Source organism: Asterias rubens, chromosome 6 (genome assembly GCF_902459465.1).
Source record: "Asterias rubens chromosome 6, eAstRub1.3, whole genome shotgun sequence".
NCBI classification, from domain to species: domain Eukaryota; kingdom Metazoa; phylum Echinodermata; class Asteroidea; order Forcipulatida; family Asteriidae; genus Asterias; species Asterias rubens.
The window spans coordinates 19,492,638-19,520,605 of NC_047067.1; the positions used below are offsets into that span (position 1 = coordinate 19,492,638).

General features: G+C 37.8%; 1 protein-coding gene across 1 annotated transcript; it reads left to right on the top strand.

Annotated features, from left to right (window-relative positions):
- The first annotated feature begins 733 nt into the window (after nucleotides 1-733).
- LOC117291198 (tubby-related protein 3-like) lies at nucleotides 734-27,952 on the top strand. The gene is made up of 12 exons (XM_033772796.1): nucleotides 734-994; nucleotides 6,192-6,303; nucleotides 6,954-7,119; nucleotides 10,424-10,549; nucleotides 10,881-11,119; nucleotides 12,165-12,347; nucleotides 18,396-18,508; nucleotides 20,707-20,821; nucleotides 21,596-21,694; nucleotides 22,189-22,276; nucleotides 23,829-23,912; nucleotides 24,353-27,952. Exons 1-12 carry the CDS (start codon nucleotides 981-983, stop codon nucleotides 24,484-24,486), a joined length of 1,473 nt encoding a protein of 490 aa, XP_033628687.1. The 5' UTR covers nucleotides 734-980; the 3' UTR covers nucleotides 24,487-27,952.
- The last annotated feature ends 16 nt before the right edge of the window (nucleotides 27,953-27,968 follow it).

Here is a 27,968-nt window from a genome sequence, read left to right on the forward strand (position 1 = left end):
CACACAATCGAACAGTTGCTGATCGCTGAAGTTTGTTTATTTAGTAAGTGAATCACCCAAAACGACTCATTTTTGAAGAGAACAAAATATTTCCCGGCATTAACAAAATACAAATTATTTTTACCTATCTATAAAGATTGGGGCATATTTTCAGATGATGACTTTGTCACCATTCCAGCCGATTCGGAACACAATGGTAGAAATTAAAGCATACAAAAGCTATAAAATTAATTATCATCTTACAGGTAGTTGCGATAATCGTAACCCTCCATCCTCCCGACGGTCACCGTCGGGAGGATGGAGGGTTACGATTATCGCAACTACTTACAGGCGGGTACTTACACTTTTTTACAGGTCCTCTTCTGATTGTAGGCCTTTGCTGGCCTCTTTCTTCATCAGATCTTCATACAAACATAGCCTGTGCGCATGCATGTGGGGGTTGGTTCGTCAATGTCATATTTGAAGGGTTGGGATGACCAGACCTTGTCTAGGCTTGCCTCAAAGGATTTGACACTTATAGGTGCTGTTACAAACAACATTTTGTGAGTCTATTCCATAAAGAACTTCCTTTTAATTCGGGCACAAGAAACTGTAAACAGCGCCACCATGTGTTTCAAAAAATAATTATCATGGCGGATTTATATGACCAATCAATGACCTCGGTTTTGATCACATGTACAGCCCTCTCCAATGAGAAATTGTTGTTATGTACGCTTAGTAGCGGTAATGAATACCGTCGAGTGAGAATTATCATCGTCGACTAGACAGTAAATCTACTGTGTAAATGCTTATCTGAAGACTTTAGGTTGACCTAAATGTCTGATAAATTTCACCACTGACACTACCAGTAATACTGCTCATCTTTGTATTTGGTTGTTTTTTGAGCAGTCAATAGTCGTCTGACTGGTTAATTCTCATCCGACTTTTGTAAAATTTAACCGAAGTCGACTCGAAACTGCGAGAGGGAAACCGCTGCGGGAATGTACCATCTTGGGTGAGTACATGTAGACATTGTTATGACATTTCTGTGGTAGGTGTTAGAAGCGTTTAGATCTATGTTTAAGCATTCAATGAAGTTGTTGTTCAGTCAGTTTCTCCTCCGAAATAACCATATTTTGTACAGTGAAAGATTTAATCTTTGTTAAGCAGTAAATAACTGTCGTCGTCTGTGTGCAAGCAAAGGCCGAAGTTGTTGTACTAAAGTTGTACTTTGTAAATTGTAGGGCCTACTAACTTGTATTCATTCGTCTACTGCTACCCGCTCCGAGTCGTCCGAGCTCAACGAACGTTTGCAACTGCAGCAAGTGAATTGTTGTGTCTTTCATATTCAGTCTTCTGCAGTGTCACTCCCTTTTTTTGCCTCAATTTAACCAACTTACTCCCACGAGGTTAGCTAGAAGGTTAATCCTTCCTTACACTAGCCTTTTAGCTTATATATTCAAGTTCTGCCTACCTTTTTATTTACCATTATTTTCCCTGTGCCAGCTAATCAGGAATGAATGCATTCTCTGTCTGGACTGTACTCTAATTCTAAATAAAAGTCTAAACAAAATGTGTTTGCTTTTCTAGTACTAGCAGTAGTATGATTTTGGAAAAGTTTCCGTATGGCGCCACCACTTTTTCATTCGAAATAAAATAATATAGTATCTAATTTACCTGATAGATATGTCCTTTTTTGTAAAAATGAGTGAAAAAGTGGTGGCGCCATACGGAAAGTTATCCATGATTTTTAGAATTCCTGCATACTGGGATTACTGCGCAACAAACCTTTCCATTGGCTGATTGTGCTGTGGCTACATTGTATCTGACTCATCTCGCTTTTCTTTTTTTTTTTTAGTTTTGAAATGTAGCGTACATTTTACTTTAAACCCTTTTTAAAAGTCTTAAATATTCACAAGAATGTTTTTGTTGAACATTTATGTAGTAAAATGAAGGAAGTAAACAAAACAGAACTTGCAAACAGTTTCCTTTTTGTTCAATCTCCTTTCTGAGAAAACAATTTCTTCCACCTAAATTCTGGCAGAATGATAGACAGCTTACACAATGTATTTGTAGCGAGACTTTTCCTTTGTATTTGAATTTCTTAAACTTGTATTCAGTTATCACTATCTGGAGAGGCAAGTTCAATCATAAACAGATAGGGGTATATTGCTCAGTTTACAATAATCTGAGCAGTGCTGGCATTTAATCCAATGTCAAAAACATGAAACTATTTACAGCACTGTAGGCCCCCTATGTAGCTGAATAAAGAAAAACCCCCGAACGAATACGTTTTTCTTTAATTGTACTTTATGTGTAGTTAAAAGTTAACTGTATAATATGTTGATAAAAATGAAGACAAATCTCTTGTTTCGTTCTTCTCGCTCTCTCTTCTTCTTGGTCTGTCTCTCTCTTTTAAAACTTATATGTACAAATGTACGTATGTATATGAAGGAACCGCTATAATTGCTTATGTAAAAATAAAAAAAATGTCTAATAAGAGTTGTGTGTTAAATGTTGTAAAACTTTTGCAAATTGCTTAGTTTGAGGAAACTTTTGAATAGTGACAAGTGTATTTTTTACCATGTCCTTTTTGTGTAGTGCGACTGACCGCTTTTTACAAAGCTACGTATAACATCCAGAGTACAAAGCCCACAACATTTCTAATATCGTCACTTCAAAGCTGTGGGTGTCAAGTACAAATCAGTCTACAAACTTAGGAGAAAAAATATCTCAAATAGAACTACTAGCACCAAGATCAAGAAAAGACACAGAAAAGTGTAATGCGACTGACCATGGTCAAACATGTCGAATTGCCCAATGACATACTTTTGGCTTTTCTCTTTAGTCGCCATTTAGGCCTAAGTGTGAGTGTGTGGGATTTCGTAGGCATTCTCAGCTGTAAGTAACTAAAGCCAGGATTCACAAAAACATTGTTAGTAATTTCACAAAAATCTAAGTTTATCAAAGATGTATGACCCTACATTGTTCTACAAAATTTGAATGCACAGTAACTGCAATAGAAAGCCCAACACCTGAACATCTGTGGGCAGATGTTATTATATTGGAGCATTCACGAATCCTAAACAAAACTGCTCATGTTTGCAAATTCAAAAGGAAACTCACCACGTCCGAATGAATCAATTAACTGCAAGCCCATATTTATAACACTGTATTTGAGGCTTTCATGATATTTACATCTTTATTAGCTGTATGGGCGATAAGTCACACAGTCAAAGCATCACAATAGCATGTGCTAATGGCCTATATCAATTACTTTGAGGTCACCTGACTCTGACTTGATTATAATCCAGCTGAGATAATTACTTCATCTACTTACCACAATTTCAGCAATCAAAACGAAGTGACAATCCCTGCACAGCCTCCATCATGGGTTCATTTTTTGTTTGTGTCCATTGCATGAACAACAGTTGCAGGCCAGTTCGTTTTTGAAAGGGCAAGGGCACCAAGGCATGTTATCATTGGTAAAGGGCACCCTACAATGCACTTGCTTGATGAGGAAAAGGTAAATTTCTACTATGCCAGAGCACCAGAGCATTTCAAGGGCACCAAGGCAATGACCAGGGGGCATGGAGGCAATGCCTTCGTGAAGTATCAGGCCGAGTTTGAAAAATGTATGTAAACCATGTTTATGATGTAATTTAGCAGTATTAACAATCGCTGTGTCAATGATGAGTGAAAACTGTCTGAGTGTTTCAAATACACACATTAATCAGCTGAAACCATCAATGTGTAGTTGATATTTTTTACCATGGGTACATTATTACAATACATTGTGGGCACAATGTACGGTAGACTGCAGGACTTGCAATCACAAGGTTGTGGGTTCGAATCCCCCAGCTAACCGCTGATTTTACAACGACTAGAATAAATATTGTCGTCTAGTTATTAAATGAATCACAATTTCTTGATTTGTGTTATTCATGACGTTAAAACCAATGTTTGTGAGAGAGATTGGCTGTTGCCAGCTTGGTGTTTATATCCCTTGTGGGAGTTTGCCGAGTTCCCTTGATGGGAAGATCATTCAAACAAACAAACAAACAACAAACAAGTACCCAACATGTAACACACAGTCCACACATGCCATAGTGAACACAACACTCTCAAAATATCAACGTTATGTGTATGTGTTTGCACATGTAAATAAAGTTCAAAACTGAAGGTGCACTGTACTGTTCAGTGTTCACTGTCCAATTCTGTTCTAAACATGTACCAACTACCACCACTCGTACGTGCATACTGCATTTGCATACATGACCATACACCACTGTACATGATTTGCATTACGTTTTCCCCCGTAATTAAAAACTCCCTCGTCTTTCAAGGCAAGTGGTTGCTAAGCATCCTGTATGGTTGCCGTAGCAATCAGCTTCGTGGTTTGTAACCAGCAGGTCGGTTTGTGTGCAGCGTTGCATTGATGCTGTACACACAGTCCAATCAAAGAGGTTTACGTCTGCAACGTACAGTGTATACATGTATCCTACGGTTCTTTTATATAAACATGCATTTTATTTTAGTGTAATGCTCATACTAAAATGATACAGTGGGCTTGAGTTTTGCACATTTTATAATATATCTTTTTGTAGATGAAAGACGAGACATGTAAAAAGGTTTTTTATTAGTGTACTGGATAAACTTTGACGTCTGCACAGTTTACAGTTTTAGTAAACATGCATTTTATTTTAGTGTATCTTGTTTAATGCTCAGACCAAGTGAATACAATACATTGGGCTGTAGTTATACACATTTTATGATGAATTATTTAAGTAATTTTATGCATTGCATTTAGTTTGTATTGCTCTCTACTGTACAGTAAGATGTACAGTTAAATTGGAGTCTCATATTCAAAATTTGCATACAGATGATTATATATTATTGATAGATTTGTGTCTGCGATACAGCGGACATTTTATGTATCCAAGAAGTGAACCATACGTAATTGCTCTTTTCGTCAACAATTATTACCATAGTAACCATTTCGTTGTTGACGTCAAAATACCAACCTAAAAGGCACAAAGGTACAAATGTACATTGGCAATCGCATGCACTGAGCCGTGCTGTTACGAATATTTAAAATGATAATATTCTGTAAAGTTTCGAGAGATATTTTTTTACTTTGCTGCTTGTAGTTTTTTATACTTCATTTTAAAACATTTTACCGAAAGTTCAAATACTCTATGCCCCTTGCTCAAATGGGCATGATATTATTCATACTTTTATAAATCTGGTTTCTTAAAACTCCACAAGAATGCAGGGCTTTGTAGCTGAACCTTTTTACAGACCAGAATTGATGTTACAAATCTACTATAATTGAAAGAACTTGTTACCAAGTTTAACATGATATAGGGCCTAACAAACACTAACATGACTTAGAAAAGATTTATCTTTAGTCTAACTGTCTAACGTGTATCTGCTTAATAAGTGAGTGGACTGTTATACACAACAGAATTTAAAGACACCAGACTAAAAAAAGTCAACATTCTAATTTATTTTTATTTTGCTTGTTATTTTTGACAAACACACAGAGTGGTATGATTCTATTGAAAAATTACAACACAGTTGAAGTTTTCAGGTCCTTAAATTTACTGGTCCAAAGCTACAATCACTGGGCCTGCTGTACTGAATTGTGACAACTGTGAGGTTCTGGGTTTAGAAAAAGGGGGAACCAAAGGTCGCAATCTGCTTTTCAGATGTGTTCACATTTTAAATCTCATCCCTTGACATCGATCAGAACTTTAAAAGGTGCACTGAGGGATGAGGTCGAAATCGGTACATCAAAATATTACGTGGGCTTGGCCAGGTTGGCTTCCAAACCAATTAACATGCGATGCCAGGCCGTAGGTGTTGAACCAATCTGAGGAGCATTTTTTCAATTACAGCCAAACAATTCATCCGAAAATTCATCTGCATCTGGATGGGATTTCTGGGATGTTTTTCTCACAACGATAGAATTAATTGTCTTCACTCAGTGCAAAATGCGCATACGTTCCTTGGTTAATCCCCACTTAACAGTTTTTTTTATGTTTACATCAGTGGTTTTCAAGCTTTTTGAAATTGACACCAAACAAATGTTGCCCATAATTGTTGCTGTACACACTGATTTAAAAGCACTGAAAAAAGACAGCCTGAAAAGAAAAACTACACGCCAATTATCTGCAAATTTATTCCTCTTTTTGTTTTGTCCTCTACAGTAGCTCTTCCCAAGGAGGGTGGAATGACTCCTCTGCCCCTCCAGGTAGTATCATGGATGACGACCAAGCCACATCACCTTTCAATCTCCGCGAACAAAAACTGGAAAAACAGGTGCGGAATCTGGTGTAGGAAAATAAATTTAAAGCCACTATACACTTTCAGTAAATAGTATTGTCCAAGTCCAACACTTCGTGTATCACAACTTACATATAATACAACTTACATAATAACAAACCTGTGAAAATTTAGGCTCAATCGGTCATCGGAGTCGGGAGAAAATAACGGGAAAACCCACTCTTGTTTCTGCACGTTTCGCCGTGTCATGACATGTGTTTAAAATAAATCTGTAATTCTCGCTATCGAGAATTGATATTGTTTTAATGTTTTCTCAAAAAGTAATGCATTTCATGGAATAATATTTTAAGAGAAGTCTTTCACCATTACCTTCTGTAAACCCTGTAAATTATTTGTAAATCTGTGAACTTTTTTTTTTTTCTGTACCGAAAGTGTATAATGGCTTTAAAAGAGCTTTTTTCTGTTTTTTTATATATTTTTTTTAAAGGGTCCAATTTCATGGCTCTGCTATCTATGGAATTCTGCTGTTCTTGCCCATAGAGTTAATGTGTTTTCAGAATCTTGAGGCAAGCAGAGCCATGAAATTGGAACCAGTTGATACAAGTTGAACCATTTGATCTGTGTATTGTACATTACTTGTACATGTAGGTGGTGGTTTAATTTTTTTTTTTTTTGTGGTTGTACAGCGAGCCCTCCTGCGAGAGAAGAAGAAAAAATACAACCAGCCGATGATCGTCCAGCCCAATGAGGAACGCCAAGGGTCAGGGGGAAAATCAAGACGCAAAGTCCCTGAAGAAACACGGCCTCTGGTCTCCCCGTCTCACAGCTCCTCAACAAGCGATGGCCTTCAAGGTTTGTCTAGATAATGATAATGATAATAGGTATTTATATTGTCCCTTTACAAAAAGATCAAAGCGCTTACAGGTCTGTATGCTTCGTTTTTGAAAGGGCAAGGGCACCAAGGCATTTTCTCCTACATGTACATGTATGAGGAAATTGTAAATTTCTACCTTAGCATTGAAAAGGCACCAAGGCAATAGCCAGGGGGCATGGAGGTAATCGCCTTCGTTGCCTACATGTACGTTAAGTATCAGGCCTGAGTATTTTGTGGTGTAGATATATTCTGGTATTCAACAACAATGCATAGCCTTGACCTACAATCTCATTTTTATATTAGTGCTTCTTCAAATATTTCACATCGCATCCTCTCTCTTCCTCTCTCTCTGCCTATAGTGCCTAGTATTCAAGGTCATGCAGTTTATAATTCATTGGGAGATGAGAGCTAGGAGAATATATTGACCAGACTGCAGTATTGCTCTTGAAAACACTCTGAATTGGCACATGTTTCTGTCAATTGCTTGACTGGGAAAAAACCCCAATCTTGATTGAAAAAAATGTGGGGGGGGGGGGAGGGGAATGATAGAGCCTGCATGGCGAGTGCTTTTTATTTATCTTCATCTGTATGAGCTAAGATTTCTTTGAATAAAGCATAATGAGACAGCTTTTTGTTGCCTAGTCACAGATTAGTTTTTGTTCATGAGATGATAGAAAGACATTGAAAGTCACAGGTTAAAGCGTTACTTACTGAGAAAATACTAACAGAATGTCTGAGTGTTTCTATGAGAATGTCAAATCCATTCACCTTTAGCAAGGTGACAGCGCGTGCAAACTTCATCTCTGGTCGCAGCATTTGTGAGCAGAAACCAACCCTCAAAAAAGATTCATGCATGAAAAATTCTCCAGACTTCAAGGGGAATCATTTTTCTTGCCCTGTGTTGGTCGCCTTTCTATTTTGTCATTAACTTTGTCCGGCAGTGCCAGTCTGCAGCCATTCAATAGCCAGGGATCACACCCATTTTTTTTATTCAAGTTCAGAAGCGTTAGCAGAGGGTTCACCCTAAGGGCATGCTACTTTTTCATTTCAAATATCAAGCGATAAACCACACAGAAAAAGCGAAAAGAATGTACGTGTACATGCACTAATTCCCAAAACAGCAACCCAACGACGGCACAAATTTTGTAACTTCCCAGAGGTTTAAATGAAAATTAAAATCAACAAGGCGTGGGACGTGTCCAAAACAGACATCACGCTAGAGTTCACTTCCTTTCCGACTGTCCTCTCCCATTCTCCCCGATGTGTACTAGACTTTTTAGTGTCCAAACAAAGTGCACTGTCGTCCTCGCAAAATGCTGATTTGCCTCTGTACGTTTGTGCGAGTAAACACGTTTGTGAATGTCCCGCATTGCAGGCCTTGTATTTACTTTTCTGTCTACAGCCCACCTCCCGTTCAATAAAAATGGCAATGCAAAATGATAAGTGTGGTTTCTGATAGCTTTTCAGGATCGTCAAGATTAAATTTCATCTGTGTTTTTATGCTACGGCGAAGACGTGTTAACCCAAGGTTTTTATTAATGAAGCGGATGGTGCTTTTTTACAGTCGTATCTTGGCCTTTCACCTCCTTTGATGTGTATTCGCTTTGTTTAGAAATCAAACCACCTTTGGCAGGGGGGGGGGGGGTTGGTGGGGGAATCGTGCGAAAGATAGTCATCAATTGGAGTATCTCATTTCAGGGGGCAACTATTGTGAACTGCGCTTGTCAAACAGACATGCTGTTCATTAAGTTTCATACGTGTACCCGCTCTGTTTGAATAACTCATACACATTCAATGACCTGCCATTATTTTTTAAATATTAACATTTAAAGAGGCGTTGCCTTTGCATTAAAGAGATGCTGTTTGTGTACTGAATACCTCGCATGCTTTTTGTGGTATGAATAATTGATTTAAATAAAAATGAAGGGCAAAAAAGGGAATGACTTTGAATAATACATGGTTTTGTGTTGTTTAATTTCATTAAAGATTGATTGAAAACAATGGAGAGAACCATATGCCAAAGATGAATTCTTAAAATGAATTGCTGAACTGGAGGACTGAAAATGTTTAGTATATATTTTGAAAACACTGTAAATACCAAATATTGATTGAAACTTGAAATTGAAACTTGTTCCTCCCAAATCCTTCTTCATGTAGTTTCAAATGTATGTCCTTTTCTGTGAAAGTGAAGGTTTCAGAAAGACTAATGATGATTTTGTAGGCCCCACTATCAATTACTCAAATCACTGGGTCAAGCACTCCCATCTTATCCAAGTCCAAAGTCTACCCGGTAAATACATAAATGCTGTATTTTTCTCTCAATAAAAATAAGTCATGCTCTTTGATCTACTTCTCTAGTGCTGAGAATACTGTTTCAAGAAACTCCTGGAAATCTAGGACCCTAGGGGTTATCAAAAGGTGGAAAATGTCATCGTTTCAACCTCATAATGTCTGGACTTTTTCGTCGTCAGCAGTGACTCTCACTTCTGAAAGTTCTAGAGTCAATCACGTCGCAGCTTAATAAAGCGTTTATACGAGTAATGTACATTAGATTGAAGTAAGCATGCAGTCGACACTGCTGATGCTTGAGCATGCAATATTTTATATGTACATGAACAGGATTTATCCTTTTTGTTCAGTGACTCGCGAGCAGGTATTTGTCAAAGACCAGTCTTCTCACTTGGTGTATCTCAACAAATGCACAAAATAACAAACCTGTGAAAATTTGAACTCAATCGGACATCGAAGTTGCGAGATAATAATGGAAGAAAAAACTAACTCCCTTGTCACTCTAAGTTGTGTGCTTTCAGATGCTTGATTTCGGGACCTCAAATCTAAATATGAGCTATCGTGATCAAATTCAAATATTTTAGTGGAAAATTACTTTTTTTTTGAAAAGTATGTTTCTTCAGAGGAAGTCTGTTCTCACAATGATTCATACTTTTAACAGCTCTCCATTGTTTGTTACAAAGTAAATTTTAACGATTGGCAATTATTCTGAGTAATTGCCAATAGTGTCTAGCGCCTTTAATCAACACAACAAATCTGTAATATAAGGGTTTTGAGTGTTGTATTTGGTTTGCCGTAACACCATGTGTGTATCTACATACATGTGTACATTGTATCTGCTGGGTATAGATTACATACAAAAATATGTTCGTTATGACACACATGTATGAGTGTTTGTACAAAACAGCGCTCTTACACAGAGAGCGCTCAAGCATAATAGGTTAATGAAGACATTACGCTGACTCTCTTTGTATTATGTTGATGTGTTAATAGGTATTGATGGACCAGCATCTTACTCGTTAAACTCATCTTTGACGACTGTTCAAGTTCTAACGGTCAGTGGCTCCTCCCCTGACGACGATGACGATGATGATATCCCAACATTTAGGGAAACAACACGTAAGGAAAAGTCAATGTTTAAAATAAATTTGCAAACAAAATAGTTAATGGTATGGGCCCAATTTCATGGCTCTGCTTACCATAAAGCACAAAATCTCACTTGAAGAAGCAGGGAATTATATGCTTACAGCATGCGTTTTTCAGGGGTTAAGCAGCAAATTTTGGCTTCTGCTCATGCGTACATGTTCTCCGCGTTACTAGGCGTTCTACGCTTACTAGGCTAGCACAGAAATTTGGCGCATAAGCTTAATATTATGCGTTATAATATGGGAAGCTGCTTGAGAATTTTAAGAGTGATTACCAAACGTATACCTTGCCTTAAACTTTCCAGAGACAGAGAAGAAGTTAAAGGCGATGGGCATCTCCCAGGCTGTCAATTATGAAGACAATGAAGAGGCCGGGATACCAGTGGGTGTCATGAACACCAGCAGCTCCTTCGGGCAGGTTGCCCCACCCCCATACCCCTCCCCACAACCCACTACTGGCTTTGGTCACGGGGGAAATAATAACTACACTCCTAACAGTGGATATGCGGGCGGGTACACCACCCCATCCGGACCCACGACCCAGGTACGTAGGACAACTTCCAATACTCAGGGATGAATGATGTTTGAAGCTTTGCTGTGAAGGATGAGAGTAAACTCTAAATAATAGTAAACTTAAATGGTGTTTGAAGCTTTGCAGCGTGTAGTAATATAAATATGATTATAACACCCCTTGCAAGTATTCTGCCTGCTCATTGGTTTAGAGCGCGTCACATGACATGTCTTAGTTTCGCTAGACGACGGCCGTGTGATAGTGCGTCGGTTTGCCATGCGCTAGTCCGAAGACTAGCACACGGCGCCATGCGCTAGTCCGACAGACTAGCACACGGCGTGCAGTACCCAGACGTCCGTTGCGTGTACGAGGATGATAAATTAATAGTCTGTAACCATTTCGGATTGCACGACACTACATGCAACACAGTAAGTAAAAGTGTTTGCAATCTGTATTCGCGTCGCCCGTGGATTGTAGCATTCAGGTCTGTAACTTAATAATAATAGTACAGTATTTAGAAATGTTTGGGGTGTTATAAAACAAATATTGACTCCTTTTACTCGTGCAATGGTTAAAAACTATGACTCCCTTGGTGATCCCCAGAGCGTTCTATTTTCCCTCGGCTTCGCCTCGGGAAAATAGAACGCTCCGGGGATCACCTCGGGAGTCATAGTTTTAACCATAGCACTCGAAGCAGTCAATATTTGTATAATAGTAGACCTGCGGGTACAACCATGTGTGAAATCTCTTGAGTGCTGGCTCTGAAAAGAGCCTAGAGCGAGTTTGGTCTTGACGTTTCGAACAGTATACTCTGCTGGTTGTCAGGAGAATGAAGTAACATTTTCAGGAATTTTCACACTTGACAAATCTCAGTTGCTGCTCGTCCAGGGGTCGATTTCACAAAGAGTTAGGACTAGTCCTAACTTAGGACTAGTCCTAGGAGATATACAAATTGCATGGATAGTCCTAAGTTAGGACGAGTAACTGGTCCTAACTCGAGATAAGACTGTTCCTAACTCTTTGCGAAATCCACCCCAGTATGAGTTATGACAGTAAGATCCTCTGCTCCACTTCACAGGAAACAAAGATGCAAGGTGCTGCTACTGGTGGTTTTGATTTCAGCGATCTGGACGCCTTCGTGCTTCGTCCAGCGCCCCAAGGCGTTACAGTCAAGTGCCGTATCTCACGCGATAAAAAGGGCATGGACAGAAGCATCTATCCGACCTACTTCTTGCACCTTGAAACAGAAAGCGGAAGAAAGGTAGAAATCTTTATTTTTATTTCACTAAAGACCTAGGCCTCTGAACAACCGCGTCTAAAATGAAATTTAAGACCTGGAAGTCTTTTACCCATTACAAAAGTCATTAAACCCTAGGGTTATTTCCTTAGCCCTACTCCCATGCAAGGGTAGATATTACCCGGTAGAGGACTGTTTCCCAGGATTTTGTCAGGGTGAACAGTTCAAGTGTAAATACATGTAGGTCAACCTGGGAATTTCATGGGAAAGTCCTCTAGTGTGAAAGGGGCTTTAGACACACTTAGGAGGAAGCATATTTGAACTGGCAGCTATGGCTATTACAGTATCTTCTATTTTTTTGCAATCCTGTATATTGACCCCTTGCACACGCGCATCACACACGACAACTGATGCCACGCTCACCATGTTGGTGGGCAGTTAGGTTTACGTGTATTAACGCCGCGTCGCCTAAAATGCACACCTCACTGCATAACGCACGGCATAGAGTTGTTATATGAAAACGCACAGTGAAATTGCCCACCAGTATGGCGCATTCAAGATTTTTCTGATGATGACGTCAGGTGAAATGGGCCAATATGCAGTTTTCTTGTATCACTGACGAAAGACATAAACATCGTAATAACAACAATGGAAAAACACAGTTTGTTTGCTTGTTTTGCATCGATTCCATTGCGCGGTCAAAAATACGGCAAACCAACTAGCCACAGTCGAGACATACTCTTTATTAGATTCAGTTCTTTGTATTTAACATAAAAGGCTCTCTAAGTGCTGGATGGATTAGTTCAGACCTTGAATTAACTGCAGTACATGTATCTCTTGGCTCTTGCTATGTGCTGTGGTGCTCTTTGTAAAATTCCACTATCAATTTTCCATTTTCAATTGAATTTGTTGGATTCATATAATCTTCACTTTCATAGAAAGACCTTTCACTCGCAAAAAAATATTGTTTTTTAAGTATAAGGCTCTTACTATTTGCTGTGGAGCTCTTTGTAAAATTCCACTATCAATTTTGAAGGTTTCAATTGAATTTGTTGTACTCATCATGCCCAGATGCCCAGCATGAAAATCTTTCTCATCTTTAATAGAAACCCCTTTCACTGTTCACTAACAAAAAATTATAATAATTATAAAATTTATATTGTGCTCCTGGTTTAAATGTTATCAGTACTGAATAACACATGCAGTGCACAGAATGGGGGCAAAAAGATAAAGAAAGCGCAAAAGTATTTAAAATGTACAACAAAAGTATAACAATTTAAACTGCTTTTATAAAATTCAACATACACCATACATGTACATACATGTACAACCTATTGAAAACAGATCAACGCATTTATCAGCAAAAGACAAATCATGTTTTTCTTCAAGATTCCTTAATTTTCTTGAAGATCGTATCATGCCGCCAAAGGTTGATTTTTAATGTGCATATAACGATGTGCTTTGGTCACATCTGTTTTTATCAATGTAAATACGTTATAACGAACACGACGTGTTTATAGCAAGTCTCCTGACCATCTTCTAAGACAGGGAATGGAGGAATAGATGTAGGCGGATAACAAGGTTGACACATCTGATTAGTTTCAATGTAATAGTCTATCAGTATCCCTGAAACATTATTGAAAAGTAAATTGTTTGCACTATAAGGTGTCATGGCCGAGCGGTTTAGAGCATCAAATTCAAGTTCTGGTGGCTAACTCATCGGGATGTGGGTTCTAATCTCGGTCATAACACTTGTGTCCATGAGCAAGATGCTTCACTGTAATTTGGTACACTTAACCACCGGCCTAAGGACCATTAATTCAATGTCAGACCAGTAAGTTCAAGACAGGACAAGTTTGATGGTCTTTAAAAAGAAAAAATTCAACCTCTTTGTCTCAGCAGAATGATGTTCAAATGTTGAGTTTGAGTCTCACAAATATCTTTCAATCCTTTTGAGGACCACCCAAACAGAAGAGAAAGTCTTCTCTAACACATCTTAGTGTTTGTTCAATTAAGAGTTCTCATTTTGATTCTAGTCTCTTCTCATAAATACAATCCCGGTCCAGTAAATATTCTGAGTTCCAAGACATGCCGTCTTGTGGATTTTCCCCCTTAATTTGAGGCCTGCATAATAGGAACTTGGTTCATTGGACGTAATTCCATTCTGATTAAAGGATGAGGACAATTTTTTGCATGACCCTGATGTATCTCAATATAGCAAGATAATACTAAAACCTTGCCGTACGCAAACTGATAATAGTACGGCCTTGATGGTTGGCACAGCCAACATTGTATATTGACTGTGCATTGTTAGCTGAGGCCTTATATAATTGCCAACTGCTGTGGAGACCTGCACCTAGTCAACTAATAACACAAGAAAGTGCTATAATGTACATGGCAGTCTATCATTATGTACTGTCGAAATGCAAATTTATCTATACTGTATGCAACTTAAAGGCAGTGGACACTATTGGTAATTACTCAAAAAAACAAATTACCATAAAAACTTACTTGGTAACGAGTAATGGGGAGAGGTTGATAGTATTAAGCATTGTGAGAAACGGCTCCCTCTGAAGTAGCGTAGTTTTCAAGAAATTGGTAATTTTCCACAAATTTTGTTTAGAGACCTCAGATTTAGAACTTGAGGTCTCGAAATCAAGCATCAGAAAGCACACAACTTCGTGTGACAAGGGTGTTTTTTTATTCATTATTATCTCGCAACTTCAATTTTCACAGGTTTGTCATTTTATGCATACAATGTTGATATACAGCAAGTGCGAAGACTGGTCTTTGACAATTACCAAAGGTGTCCAGTGCCTTTAAAGACACTGGACACTAATGGTAAATGTCAAAGACTAGTCTGCTCGAAATCAAATTCGTGGAAAATTTCTTCTTTCTCAAAAACTACAACATTTTAGAGGGAGCTGTTTCTCACAATGTTATATTACCATCAACCTCTCACCATTACCACCATTTTGAGTCATTACCAATAGTGTCCACTGCCTTTAAGTAGTCTGCACATTCATGACATTTAGAGAAAAAAAAGAACATAAATTATGAAAGATATTTGGGGTGGGATTACATGCATCAGTGATACAGAGAACCTTTTAGCAAATAGCGCTAGTTAATGGACCCATATCCAGCCGAACGAGTCATGTTGTTTCAACTGAATTATTATCTCTAAATGGGTTTTTATTTTCTGGTGCTTGGGCGGAGCTAACTGCTTTGTTTGTCTCGGTTTCACATTGGATACCTGTTTGTTTTGCGTAGGTCTTGTTGTTTTATATATTTCAAATTTAAAGGGAACATACAATACGTATCATCAGTCTTTTGAATCACTAAATTTGTGTAATAAATGTAAATTAGCAATCAACTAGCCTGTGAAAATCTCTTAAGGAAATAACGGTATTATTTAATTTTAGGACTTGTTTTTTGAAACTATAAAAAAGATTTGGGTTTGTAATGGGGCTCTAATGTTTGGGGGAAATCCACAAGACAACAGGGCTTGTTGTACAGTATGTGTACATGTAGCTCTGAAAATTATTTTTTCTGGACAAGAATTATTTTTTTAAGACCAAATCCAAAGATTAACAAAACATTGCAGACAGTTTAATACTTAGCATCTTACTGCTTTTATATGAGCATTAAGACATACTTGAGAGGAGTAATCTAATTTTTTTTAATTTTTTTTTTATAAAGACTACTCATAAAATTGAAAGTTACACAATGTACATAATTCATCAGACCAAAAGTCAACATTTGGACGTAACTTGTTTTTTGTTAATAAGATAATACACAGTATGATATTTTTAGTCAGTTTAAAACCACAAGACCGCTGGACTTTTCCGGTCCTGCGATTACTGGCAATAAAACATCGGCCCCGTGGTCCAGTGAACAATTCCAGCCCTGGTTGACATACATGCATTGAGTCCCACGTGTAATGCACAATTTCGGGTCTGTCATATTGGCATTCATTTTACCCAAGATAGAATAATAATACTCAGTTCTTATGTACAGTGTAGCTTTTTTCACACCTGGAGGCTATGTTTGGAATTATAAGACTCAGTTCAGGTGCTCGGAACACCTGGTAATGGTTCTACAAGGTGCTGTGGCGCAAACTTTTGAGGCACGTGTCTGACTGCACGTGTGCCACCTGCAAAAATCAACAGAATCTGACTCACAAAATTACACAAACAAGATTAATCTTTCAATTGACGTCATGTAAATTATGTCAATAATGATCTATGTGTAGTTGAAGGAAAGGCTGGGTGAGGAAGGGTGGATGGCAGGCCCCGCAAAGGAAACATTTGTTTAGATGATCTTCAAGGGAATAGACCCTTCCCATGAAATTGGTGTATGTAAATTGCACATAGCATGTGCGCACTAATATTTATGGTTGGCAAAATGAGGGAACATTGCGCTGTTTTGTACATGGCTAATGGCTGCGTGACGCAGACGCGATTGCACGTCTGCTTAGTGCCAAACTCTATGGCCTTTGCCAACCAAAAGGGTCTGTTGCATGTAATTTGCATATTTCATGGGAAGGGTCCATTCAGCAAAGCACCCACCATATAAACGCCAAGCTGGCAATAGCCAATCTCGGTCATACAAACATTGGTTTTACGTCTACATGTATGATAAAGAATTTTCAGAATAGATCAATTTTGGTTCAGTCGCTCTTATTCTATGTAATTGTGAAATCAGAGGTTATGTAGACGAGTTCATCCCATAACTTTGTGGTTGCAAATCCTGCAGTCTATAAACCACGTTACCATCAGTCATGAGAGTGACCATGATAAGAAGTGTAACTTCACACTTTTGAATACGTAGATGATGAATTTGCATCGGGGATAAAGAATATTAATTTTGGTTTTACCCTTATGTGTGTTAGCACTGTGCAATCAGTATTCACACTTTTTGTTATGATTTTGTTAGTTTGTTGTTGTTGTGTTTGCGCCAAAATGCTTTGTCTTTTGTGATAAACATGATAACCCCAATAACATTTAGTGTACATTTGTACAAAACCCTCAAATAAATACTTATTCAATCTCTTCTGTTAAATACATAAATACAAGCACTATACAGTGTATATGTGCATATGTTGTACATGTAATACCACAGGCTCGATCCACTGTCTGTGAATTTCATTGACTTTAAGCCAATTTACGACTTAGGATAAAAAGCGAATTCCGGGACACAATCTGTTTAGCGGCTACTAATCCAATTGCCTCCGTTTTTAGATTGTCGCAAAGTACGTGTTCTTTTGGGACTCTGTACACTGTCGGTACGGAAGTAGATTCCAGCGGGTGTTTTGGATTTAGAAGATAACAAGCCCCGGTGGGTTACTTGTACGTTTGTAGTTTGTGATTGACCCCCGTAGGGTGTTAAGCTAAACTAGAACTGTCTCTGTTGTTCCCTTTAGAGGGGGGGGGGGATACATCTACATATGATTATCATGTAAGTAGTGTACATGGAAATGTCATTCCAGTTGATGGTAAGATTAAGGGATTTTTTATTTTTTTATTTGTACAGTGTGTGGAGCCAGAGTACTTTTGATATGATGTTGTTAAATACTGAATAGGATGCATATTGAGTGCGTTGTGACAGATTTCACCAATTGATTGTGTTATATTTAGCCTTCGAAAAAAGACTCTGCTTGGGCTCAAACGTCAGGCTGTTAACCATTGCATTTATACTATAGGTTCATTTAGTTGGTCACATTGGTAAGCAGTTTGCAAAATCTAATTGCATTTTCTTATTATATTCTGCGCCAATGGACAAACGAAATTCATTCAATAATGTGCTGTATAATCGCACATAGAGCCCTGTTTTAAACACAAAATAGACACGTAATATACAAACTGACAAACAACAACAAAATTTACCTAGTGAGTTTTCTATGTGGTTTATAAACATTTGTATGCCTCTTTGGTATGTTTAAGATATATATACAAAATTCAAAGGCAGTAACCTCAACTTTTCTTTGTTCAACCGTAACAATTTTTGTTAATTGTACCCTTTTAGTTTTCTCATGTGGTTTATGACTCAATGTTTTTATACTTTTTATTTCAGCAATTTCTGCTCGCTGCTCGACGACGCAAGAAGAGTACTACGTCCAACTACTTGCTATCCACAGACCCCACCGACCTCTCACGAGATGGAGAATCTTTTGTTGGTAAACTCAGGTAATGCTCCGGGAAAAAAATCATTCCCTTTTGATAAAAAAAAATTCCTTCTTCTTCAATTTCATTTTATTTGTGGCATGTTACAGTCTAGCAAACTCTGGTGTTTCTAATTAGCAGAGTGTGGGTTCGAGTCCTGGTCATGACACCCCTGTCCTAAAGCAAGACACTTAACCATGATTGCCTCGTAAATTGGGGGAGCTAGTGTTTCTTCTCTACCAGCAAGGCTTCTGATGCATGATACCCAATTCTACATCCGTATGGACTGTAAAGGGAGGGGGGGGGGGGTTACCCCTGTTGCAGGCCAAGAGTAGGTGGCAACGGCCCCGGGCAAAATAGTTGATTAGTTGCCCGCACCTTGCAGTGGCATTCATGCCTTGTGTGTCTAGCGACTTGCATAAACAACAACATTAAAACAAATCTGTTCCTGTTGTGAAGCCAAGGACTCTCAAAAAAGCAAACTTAATCACTGTACTAGCCAAGAACCCCAGTGGAGAGATTAAGAAAGGAAGATTGAGTTTTAGATGTGGGAGGAAAACCTCAGATAACTACATGTAGGGTAAGCCCACGCAGTCAGGTAAGGACTGATAAACCCCAGGCCGCAAATTAACCCAATTGTCGTGGTGCTCGTTGCAAGATTCCAGTACAAGTTGACACTTTCCACATAGATGTGATGTTGTGAAGTTGATGTAATCCTTCAATAGCAAAGTTAAGCGGGGTCCTAGAGATGGAAGGCAAGGAAAGATGGGCCTTGAACTTGAGGCCTTCAGATCTTAGTTTCAAAGTTGTTTTTTTTTAAAGTAATTTTTTCAGCTTAGGTTTCAAAAGTTGTGGCATGTGTGGGTTGATTTATTTGTTTTATTTTTATTTTTCACAGAATTTTTTAATGAGTTTCATAGTATTTCTGATGATGATTAGCGCACATTAGTCGAAATGTTGAGACCCATTAAGAACTTACTACGCGGCAGTGAAGTTAATAATGAGAATTGATCCACGAAGCGAAAGTAGTAGTCCCAGTTAATTTCCTACTTTTTGCATACATGTCGGTAGTAGGTACATGTAGAACAGTTGTTTTCAGAACTAAGTAGTCTCCCGAATGTGTGGGTTGAACTTAATTTCTAGAATTGTAAATGCCCTCATATTTCAATCGAAGCGGAGGTTTTTTTTTTTTCAAAGGCTTTTACCAGAGTGTAACAGAATCAGTCAGTTTGGAAAAAATGAGCTGTACTCTGAATCAACAGAGGGTGAACAAAGAAAAGCAGTCAAGATGGTGGAAAGGGAGTGAGGGGAAGGCTAAGGAATTGACATGTATAACCACAAAGATGGGTAGAAACACACCAAGAAAGCATTCAACATGTTCAATGGTGAAATAAGGAGAGTAAGAAAATAGTAACATCTGTGGGGGAAAAATAAGATTAGCAAAGATGAAAATTTCCTTCAGAATAACCCTTGACCTTTGTCAAGCATCACAGTGGAGGCTCCCACAACATTCATAGTCTAGTGTTCAGGGTCATGTAATAACACTTGTGTTTACTTGGGTGTTGTATTCAAGGGTCCTCAATGCGCTTGTCTGTTTCCGGTAGACGTCTCGCGAAAATGCTCCTATTTGTGTTTAATTACTCTTATTGTACTTCGTACTTCCTCTCAAGACGGGTTGGGATGGAGGTTATGAATTTCAAATCAGTCAGATAATAATATTAATAATAACTAGTTCTCATATATATAGTTCCATTTATAATAACCATAGCAATGCACTTTACATTGGTGCCCTGGTCTTTGGGCCAACAATATTCCTGTAATCTTTCTCAGCTCTCCCTTGGAAGTACACAACCCAGGGCTGCTGTGGCGCTCCAAAGGCTTTTTTGTACACAATATCAACCTCTACCCCCACAGATACCCATTTATACCCCTTGGTGAAAAGAAGCAGTTATAGTAAAATCTTGCTCAAGGACACAAGTATCGTGACCTGGATTCGAACCCACACTATTCACACCTGTAAAGGAAGAAACATTCATGAGCATTTTAGACAAGTAATATAGGTTGCACAGTTTTTAGTAGCCCACATGGCAAGTTGAGAAACGTTCACTAAGCAATGTAAGGTAGGCTAGTGTCCAGGGTGATCTCTGGTATTGAAATCATATGTACATACATGTAGGACAACGATTGATAATAGGTGTTTATTTATTGTTTTACTGTTGTAGGTCCAACTTCATGGGAACTCATTTTACCGTCTTTGATAACGGTATCAGTGCTAACAAACCAGGAGCCATGGCTGACGGCACCAACACTCGCCAAGAACTTTCTGCCGTTGTTTACGTAAGTATCCCATGATACAGTCCGATACAGTCCGTATTGCTAGGCAATCATTTCCAGGCAATCTCCAAGATAAATTTATTCTCCCATGAGGACTCTAGGTGGCAGCAGACTTACATGGGGTTTGAGGTTAATCCATTGTTATTGGAAATGTGAGCGTGTTACATGTAGTTAGAACTAAAAACAAACTGGTAAGTCTGCTGCCATCTACATGTAGCGTTCAAAAGTCTTGAGATGTGCTGAACTCCTGTGCAACATTTGCAGCGAAAACAGAGCTGTGACTTCAAGTTTGCTTTGCTCTAGGCATTGGCAGGAAGTATGAACCGAGCTTATACCTGGGCCATGTCTGAATTAGCGGCTACAGCTATGGCTTGATCGTCATGGAAACATGCATTGAAGCATAGAAGGTCCATATCATTAGCCTTAGCACAACAATAGCTGTAGCTGTACTCACCAATGCAGACGTGGCCTGGCTGACTACTCGCTTACATGTACTTCAACATATTATAAGGCATTGCATGGTGAGGTATCAATGTATATTTGGTTTGCGGTAACACCATCTACTTGCTGGGTAGATTATGTTCTTTTGAGGACTTGTCTTGCTATATATTCTACTACTGCTGAGTAGATTTTTGGAATTTGGGAGACTTCTCAGTTCTGAAAAGAATTGTCCTGCTTATTAACCTTGGCTGAATGTACTTCTTCTTTTTTGGACGAGTCTACTTCTTTCGCTTAGTGGATCTAGGGGATTAACTTTATAACTTGTTTACTTTGCAGGATACCAATGTTCTTGGATTCAAAGGACCTAGAAAGATGACCATCATTATTCCAGGCATGACCCTGGACAATGAGAGAGTAGCGTTTAGACCAAGGAAGGTTAGTAGTCCACGAAATACCCAGAAAACATATTATCAATAGCTATTTTGTTGCTGATTAGCAGAGTGTGGGTTAGAGTCCCGGTCGTGACACTGTTGTCCTTTTAAAGCAAGACACATGACCATTATGGGTGGAATGTAAAGCAATCGGTACCGTGTGTTGTGTGGTTTACGTAAAAGAACCTAGTGCACTGATGGTAAAGGGAAGGGGTTTGCCCCGGTGTCCCTAGTTTGATCAGCAGCATATTGTGCCACAGCACCTTGTAAACCATTACATGGTGCTACGGTTGTGTAAAGGAATAGGTCTCTTGCTTAAAAAAACAAGCTCCACAATACCTTGCAGGACAATTCTGAATATTAAAGCGCCTTGAGCGTCACTGAGTGATGGATATGAGCGCTACACAAGAAGGCATAATTAACTTGATGAGAGTTAATGTTTCCATACACAAATCACAAATAGAAATAATATTTTTTGTTTTTTTTAATTTTGTACAGCAACACGATTCTTTACTGGATCGCTTCAAGGCTAAGAACATGGAGAACCTGCTAGAGTTACATAATAAGACACCCGTATGGAATGATGGTAGGTAGACAGTAACTAAACATTGCTACTTCTTTCATTGGAAGACTGATTTTGTTACGCATATCGGATACACACATTATTCTCAATGGTTTTTTTTTTGGGGGGGGGGGTGGTGATCGAAGGGGGGAAGCATCCAGGTCAAAAACAAAATGATATTGAGGCTTGGATCTGTGGTCAACCAGACCACAGGGCTTATAGTTTAAAATGTTTACTGGACCAGAATAAAAAAACGAGAAAAACACTTTCTGAGTTCATGTGTAAGAGAAGATTTGACTTATCTGTCTTTTGTGGTTTTAAGTAAATACTTCATCAATGCTTAATAGAATTGAACGGTATTTTTTCAGACTGAAAGTATGACCATCATTTGTTTCTGTTCACAGTGAGGTACATGTTTTATATTAGGCCCTCACCCTTTGGTATTTATGTCAATTTGTAATTTTGAATTCATATTGTATATTATTGTGTGCCTTTACTTGTACATGTAGTGTATGTTTGAAAGGTGTTTTCAGACTTATCATCTGAACATAATTTGTTTCTGTTACCACACAGTGGGGTTCAGAACTGTTTATTATTCCCTCACCCTTTTGTATTTTTTACATAATTTTATATATTTATATTTTCCCTTTCACATTTCTAAACATTTGTATGTTTTATTCTTGTTGTCTATTGTTGTTATGCCTTTACTTGTATTAATTCTCCGTACAACACATGGAAGAAAAATGTCATGCTTTTTATCATGACAATCATAAATATTTTGAATCTTTGAGTTTTTAAATGTTACATGTATTGTTATCCTCGTATGGTGTCCTTTGTCAAGGACTTGGTGTCCTTGCCCTTTCAAAAACGAATCAAACAGGCCTGCACAAGTCTTGAGTGTGTGCTAAGTAGATGCACGCTTTCTTTAATTGAATGAACTCTTCATCACATCCTGGGGCACTTTCAGCTTGCCACAGACATTCTGTCCAACCTCTCTCTCTCTCTCTCTCTCTCTCTCTCTCTCTCTCTCTCTCTCTCTCTCTCTCTCTCTCTCTCTCTCTCTCTCTCTCTCTCTCTCAGTCCTTGCCTAGAGGTAGATTCTAGAGATGTAGTTTAGTCCTGCATCCTGTAATTAAGTGTTAGGACTACACTGTTTTTGCAGATTACCATCTCAATATATTTGTCTATTAAGAAGTTCCAGACGTCTTACCTGAAAGGCAAATATATCATGGGTTGAGGTGATATTGTTGGATAGTGTACTCATGCATGATTTGTGTATGTGTAGGTAGATATGCACAAATTAAGAGTACAATAGGGTCCTTTGTTGGGTGAATGTATGTTCTGAAGTGTATGTCGGGATAGTATTATGTGTGATTCAAAATGTTATATTAAAGTATACATGTACATGAATCTTGATTTCCTTGTGCAATTTACAAAATAGGCCTATTAATAAAAGTTATTTTTGTTCTCTCTTTTTTTTTTCTAACGATTTCAGTATGTTAATGACAGTAGTAGGCCTATTGTCTCATAAGTACCACGGTATTAATTAAAACACAATTTCGTAACTTGTCTTCAGATACTCAGTCTTATGTGTTGAACTTTCATGGACGAGTGACTCAAGCGTCCGTCAAAAATTTCCAGGTGGTTCATGCAAACGATCGTAAGTATAATATTCTTTTAGAATAATGATAATAGATAACACAACAATTATAAAGCGCATTTTTCTAATGGTTTCAAAACAAGCAATTGTAAAGCGCATTTTTCTATTGGTTACATTTAGGACCCGAGCAATCAGAAATGTTTTAAATTTGAGGGAGTCAAAATGTACAAAAAGGAATTACTCCCAAAATAATGGAAATGGTTGACAAGCATTTTGTGGAGGTGCAATCCTCGCCTGTAAGAGGTGAACTCCTGAAGTACAGAAAGTTTGCACTTAACCCTGTGAGCAGAGAATGGCGATCGTAAGTGCAGAAATCCGCGGTAAACAGAGCCATGAAATTTGGCCCAATTGGAATGGTGCATTATATATAACAAAGCTTCAAGTTATCTCAAACTAGAAGATTTTTAATGGTTTACTTTTCTTCTATCCTAATTCAACAGCTGAGTACATTGTTATGCAGTTTGGGCGTGTGGCCGAGGAGGTCTTTACGATGGATTTCAACTATCCGCTATGTGCTGTACAAGCAATGGGAATCGCCTTAAGTAGTTTTGACAGTAAACTTGCGTGTGAGTAGCTTCAACCAATCCTGGGGGCTGATGTCATAAAGCTAAACCAGTAAGCCAATTGTTGCACTCGCCGTAAGCAGGGAAGTTGTCAGTAAGCGGAAGTGTATTTCGTAAATGATTAAGAAGATTTAATCAGGGTGTCTGAGTGATCACAAAGTTACTTTTGAAACAGCAGGCAAGTTAGCATGCCTTTGGCTTTGCCTACTGTATGCAGAGGTTATGATGTGGAAACTGAGCTTAGGGCGGCCCCTGTAAGCAGAAATTATCTGCTTACAGACTTTATGATACTTGCACCTGGTACTGGAATTTAGCCAAATCACAATCTCTTCTGCTTTGAACAAGAATTGGAAAGAGTAAGTGAGCACCTCTAATCTGAACTATAGATGAATTGATATTCCGCCGTTAGTTCAAACAAAAATCAAAGTTTCAGCTTAGCATCAAATTATGCTAAGCATTGAAATGTTTCACTAGCAGATGAAGGTTGCCATATTGTTTGTGGCTGGTTCTGTTTATAATAAAAAGTAATTCCTGCATAACGGTGTGGTGAAAATTTGCCCAGACCACACTAGCCATAACATTGAGATAAGCCTGGTTCATACTTCCTGCGAATGCGAATGCAATACAAATTTGGACAACACAAATTTGCAACGAAGAATTCGCAAAACATTCACAGAGAAAACAGGGCTGTGCTGTCAACATTGGTATTGCATTTGCAGGAAGTATGAACCGGGCTTAACATGGGAACAATTGTCAAAAAAGGAACTTTCGGTTGACTGTTTTCAAACATAGTACTAAAATATATAAAAAAATTCTTCTAAGCCAGAAATATTCATGCATGTTAAGCAACTTTCCCAGATTCATTAAGTTTATGATTAATTATTTAGTTCTGTTTTGTACAAAATAATAAATATACATTTCCAACAATTATTGTTTTTACCCTGTTACCTTCCACAGTACTCTTGATTTAAGTTGTATGCCATTAGTAGACTGATTCAAGTCTAAAATAACTTTCCCAGCTCAAGCTCAACTGGCTTCTACTTAACAAAGTTATCAAAAGTCTTTATACAAAATGACTTTGTTTTTCCCAGTGTAACCATGGTAAATGGGAAGTGTGTTATTTTTTTTAATTATTCATTACCCCCAAAACATGTATTCAAACAAAAATTCAAACATGTCAAACTTGTACTACAAAGCAAATGGTAATCAGATCCAAAAGTTATTATTTTATTGTTGTGGGAAACGATAAAATTAATTAAGAAATACATTTGAAAAAAATGGGCGATGTTCCCTTATTTAGACCACCAGTACTGTTGGCGTGCATGCGCGATGTTAATATCTGGTCTGGGGAAAAGCTGATTCCATTAATCACTCTTTATACTTATAGTTGAATTTGAAACCTGTACTTAATCCAGAGTAGCTGGCTGATGTGTCCAAGTACTGACTTAAGGTCATCTAACTATTACACCTTGACTTTAAGACCTTTCATAGTGTTGAATTTACCCTCACCTTTCCAATTCTTGTCAGTTGTACGACCGGAAACTTATAAAAAACAGAACACTACCGTTGAATGTGATCGCTAATATATTTTGTAAATATTTACATTTTAAAAAAGTACTTAATATAAACTTATAAGATGCATTGGTGTTACTTGTTTACTACCGTAAGCCAAACTATTTGAATAGTCCGTCCATCATCACAATTTTAAATGTTGGGAAGTTATTTAATTGCGCTGTAAATTTGACTGTGAGTTTAAATCACAAGTACATGTGAGTGACGTTTTTTTTTTTTTTCTGTGTTGTTAAAATGTTTGATTCAATTTTATGACTATTTTTCGATGAAAGGTACACAAAGACAAGATAAGTGCTTTGTCTCATTATCTTTATTATTGCCTATTTTTATCCGTAAGATGTGACCAAGCAATTCTTTTGATTTTTTTTCTTTTCTTTCTTTATTAAACTGTTTTTTATTTACCCACCTACAATGTAGGCATTAACTTACATTGTTTGAGAAAAAATGGTTTATGAACTGTTGAAATTTAGTTTGGGAATTTTAAAATGTGTAATTTATTATCACACGATATTGTCCAGTACTTGCATGTTGGATTCAGTACTTAATCAACACAGTTTATTTGCGCACTACATGTAGCTCTGGTAGGCATCAGTCTTAGTGTCAGCACAACAGAGACTGACATCATTAGGCAGGCGTGTGCACAAACTCACCCACCTTAATATCAATTGGACAAAATTATACTTTCAAATTTACAATGTTTTTATTTTTAAATCCTAAAAGACAGTTAAAGTGGTTTGGTATCCACCAGTTCTGACGCTCATTATTACCCTAGTAATGTGTTATTGGAACACAAAATCTGAGAAAACTATCTGACGGCAACCTTATTCAGACGCAAGTTTGAGGTGTTGAGAATTTGTATGTTTTTTTCATAACCACGTTACTTTGAAGCAAAATGATTTTTATACTATCGAAAGCTACTTTGAACCAAGTACGTTTTTTTGCCCTTATTTTTAAGAATGATAAACAAAACTTGAAACTATGTAGACAGTGGTGGAAATGTTAATATGGCATAAAAGAGAGAAAAAAATATCACCAGAAATGGACTGAACCCAACACCACTAAGCACTTGCCATACACACAAAAAAATGCTTAATATTTTTTGTTAAAAGAGGAAATAATGTCTTGAAAAACAACGATATAGAACATATTTCTTTTGTATAGCTGAAGGCAAGATGTTAGAATCGGAAAACATTGGACAATGACAAATCAAATCAAGATATTTACTTTGGTCTTTTTCGGTTAATCTTGTGGCAGTTTGGTACAGACTAGTCAATTTCCTTCACTGGTAAGGTTTATTTTGTTGTTGGTTTTTTCATCGCTTGCTATGCTACATATAATAATCTTATTATCACAGAAGCTTTTCTGAAACATCCAGCCGTGCATCGTACTCTGTTTACAACCATTTTAAAAGAGTACATCCATGTCACGTAGGATTTATGATAATAACATCTGCTGAACAGTGGCGAGTTATTATGTTACTTGTCTCTCTTATAATATTAATTGTATGCACCATGTGAAAGTTGCTACACATTCACTTCCTCTAGCCCTAAGTTTGCTGACAAATTTGCTTAGCACAGAAGTATCTTGCTTCGCAGGATTAGGTTACCAGCCAAAATGCTACACTGGACCGTGGTTCCCTACAAACATAGAGGCAAACAAAGCTGCTATGCCAGACGAAATCTTACTTAGCAGAAATAGGTTACCAGCTAAAATACTTTTCAATGAGTATTGTGGTCGCGGGTTCCCTACAAACTTATTACCAAACAAAGTTGGTAAGTAAAGAAAAAAATGGTTAGCAAAATTAGGCTACCAGGCAAAATACTAAGTGTATCCGGTCCCTGGTCCCATGCAAACATTTAATGGTAAGCAGCGATATCATAATATCACAGTGGGTCCACATCACACTGTTAAATATGTTTAA

Coding starts and splice junctions, on each gene's coding strand:
- LOC117291198 (XM_033772796.1), top strand. Junction 6,304..6,953: donor AACAAAAACTGGAAAAACAG/GTGCGGAATCTG, acceptor GTGGTTGTACAG/CGAGCCCTCCTGCGAGAGAA. Junction 12,348..18,395: donor AAACAGAAAGCGGAAGAAAG/GTAGAAATCTTT, acceptor TTTTTATTTCAG/CAATTTCTGCTCGCTGCTCG.